The sequence below is a fragment of the Macrotis lagotis genome, chromosome 4, assembly GCF_037893015.1.
Source record: "Macrotis lagotis isolate mMagLag1 chromosome 4, bilby.v1.9.chrom.fasta, whole genome shotgun sequence".
NCBI classification, from domain to species: Eukaryota; Metazoa; Chordata; class Mammalia; order Peramelemorphia; family Peramelidae; genus Macrotis; species Macrotis lagotis.
In genome coordinates, this window is record NC_133661.1 from 190,164,585 (window position 1) to 190,167,871 (window position 3,287).

The 3,287-nt window shown below is 34.3% G+C and overlaps 1 protein-coding gene across 1 annotated transcript; it reads right to left on the bottom strand.

The window, feature by feature from the left end:
• Nucleotides 1-1,735: 1,735 nt before the first annotated feature.
• Nucleotides 1,736-2,674, bottom strand: LOC141520232 (olfactory receptor 4F3/4F16/4F29-like). Its single transcript, XM_074232026.1, has one exon. The coding sequence runs from the start codon at nt 2,672-2,674 to the stop codon at nt 1,736-1,738; it is 939 nt and encodes a 312-aa protein (XP_074088127.1).
• Between the last annotated feature and the right edge of the window lie 613 nt (nt 2,675-3,287).

Genomic DNA, 3,287 nt, shown 5'->3' on the forward strand with positions numbered 1-3,287 from the left:
AAGGAAACTTTTGCCAATCCCTCTTAATTCTAGTTCCTTCCTTCTATGATCTCCAAATATGTGTGTGTGTGTGAGAGAGAGAGAGAGAGAGAGAGAGAGAGAGAGAGAGAGAGAGAGATTGAAAGGTAAGGATATAGATAGATAGATAGATAGATTGATAGATAGATAGATAGATAGATAGATAGATTAGATAGACAGATGAGAGAGATATAGATAGATAGATAGATAGATAGATAGATAGATAGATAGATAGATAGATAGATAGATAGATAGAAGATATATAGCTGATAGGTAGATAGACAGAGATGATTGATAGATAATGGAGATAGATAGATGGATAGATAGATAGATAGATAGATAGATAGATAGATAGGTAGATGATAGACAGAGATAGATATATTGAAAGGTGGGAGTAGAGAGAGAGATTGAAATGTAGGTAGACAGACAGACAAATAGGTAGAGAGACAGATCAAGAGATATAACTTATTCATACATAGTTTGCATGTTGTCTCCCACATTAAAAGACCCTGAATTCCTTAAGAGCTCAGATTGTTGCACCTTTCATCTTTTCATTGAACCTTCAATGCTTAGCACAATATCTGACACAGAGTTAATACATGTTCATGTGGTAAGCAAAAAAACTCAACACAGTCCTGACTCTCACAGATCTCAAGATCCTCTAATGGGGGAGACAACATAAAAACAACTACAAATCCAATCAATAACAGGAAAATCAGAAATTATAGTTTATAAGGAATGAACTAGAAGTCATACAAACCAAAAGATAATTTCAGGAATATTTTAAAGGGAACTTCAAAGTCAATAATAAATTCATTGAAACCACATGTATAATATATATAATATATATATAAAATCAATAATTAATTATCCAAAATAAATTGATGAAGTTCTTTGTGGGAACCAAAATTTGTGGGATGTTGGGTTTGCTCAATTTTTTGTTTTAGATTGTTTTAATTAAATACTTGACAATTTCCTAGAATATGTCATTCTAAAATACATAAGAAAGAAAATTTTGTTGAAATGGGTAGTAAAGTGTAACACTTCTAGGTACTTTGATATTTTATTTCTTTTTTTAAAAAATTGATATTCTTGATTTTAAGCATTCCTGTAACTTCTCATTGTGCCTTCCAGCTCCCATTCTTGCAAATAGAATCTTCCATTGTAACAAAGCAAAAAAGTTCTATCACACACACACACACACACACATATGTGTGTATGTATATATATATATATGTGTGTGTGTGTGTGTGTGTGTGTGTGTGTGTGTGTGTGTGTGTGATAAGAAATTTAGGGGAAAAGTCACCCTCTCCTTATTGTGCAACATTTCAAACTGTCAACCAACATCTCTTTCTTGAAACTTTCTTTACATTGTACTTTAGTGTCACAGATATTTTTTTCTCTTGCCTTCCTAACTGCTGCTTCTCTATTTCCTTCTTTATTCTTTTCTCTTCTACCTATTCATTAAGGTAGTTCTATTCTCAAACTCTTCACTCTGCATTGTCTACACTGTCAAATAATGATCTTGCAGAAATCCATTATTTCAACTAAAATGTTTATATTTTTACTTATGAATCATTTTAATTTATATATAATTTTATTTATAAATTCTCTCTCTCTCTCTTAGACTAGAAAGCCAAATTCATCCTTTCCACCCTCCTCTAACATTCAAACTTTTTATGTGTTTATAAACAATTTGGTGTTCTTTTCCAGACATTTAAGAGATTTTCTTGAAATTTGCAAGTTGACTGCACACTTTCTTCATTGCCACCTTCATCTCTTTGTTTCTGAGTGTATAAATGACTGCATTGAGAAAAGGAGTAAGAACTGCATCAAAGATAGCAAGAAACTTATCCACATGTGATGTGGAGAATGGCCATATATAGAAAAAGATCAAGGGGACAAAAAACAAAACCACCACAGTGATGTGAGCTGACAGAGTGGAGAGAGCCTTGGAAGAACCACCTGAAGAATGCTTCTGAACAGTCATTAGGATAAAGATGTAGGAGATGATCAAGACAAAGAAAGAGCCCAAGGAAATGAAACCACTGTTGGCAGTGACAATGAATTCCAGTCTATATGTATCTGTGCAAGCAAGTTTAATGAGCCGAGGGAGGTCACAGTAAAAAGTATCCATTTCATTAGGGCCACAGAAAGGTAGGTTTACAATAAAAGCCAGCTGGACAACTGAATGGATGAGACCAATGGTCCAGGAAGCCACTAAGATAACAGTACACATTCTTGGATTCATAATAGTCAGATAATGAAGAGGCTTACATATGGCAACATATCTATCAAAAGCCATGGCTATAAGCAGCACCATCTCAGCACCACCAATCAGGTGAATAAAGAATATCTGAGTGATGCAACCAGAGAATGAAATGACTTTGTGTTTTTTGAAAAGGTCATACATCATCTTGGGGCCAGTGACAGAGGAAACCCCAAGATCAGTGAAGGAAAGGTTGGCCAGCAGGAAGTACATGGGTGAGTGTAAACAAGGGTCAGAAGTCACTGTAAGCACAATTAGAAGGTTTCCCAGCATGCTTGCCACATAGAACACAGAAGAGAATAGAAAAATAAAAAGCTGCATATACCAAGAATTGGTGAGTCCCAGAAACACAAATTCAGTCACTACAGTGTGATTCTTTCTTTCCATTGTCTTAGTGGCACGACTTTGATAGTCACCTTTAAAAAAAGAGAATGAAGTTAGAATTCAAATTATTTTGAATAATATTAATGTTCCATAATTCAATTCAAGAAACAATTTTAGGCACTTACTATATGTTGGACACAGTGCTGGCTTCTCTGGATAAAAATTCAAAATATTGACCTTGCCCTCCAGGACCTTGCATTCTATTGGAAAGAAACATGTTTAAAGAGAAGTAAATACAAAATATACAAAGTTATATGGAGGGTCAGAAGTAACAACACTGAAAACTAGGGACCTCTCAATTATTATATTTCTCTACCACTACCCAATTACTAGTTGCTTCCTTCCCTCTTCCCTATCATTAGGCTGTACATTCTTTCTTAAAGTTCACCAGTAAAATTCTCATTATCAAATCCAAAGACTCTTCTAAGTATTCATCTTCCTTGACCTCTGAAATTTTTTAAAATGATTTTCAAGGAGACTAGATGAGATCTTTAAGTAGAAGGAAGTAGTATAGTTGAGTTTTTCCCTACTGCTCCCCCAACAAAGATATAGAAAATACACCACAGTACTGATCAGGAATCTTTTTAATCACTGTGTAATAATTTTTCTTGCCCAG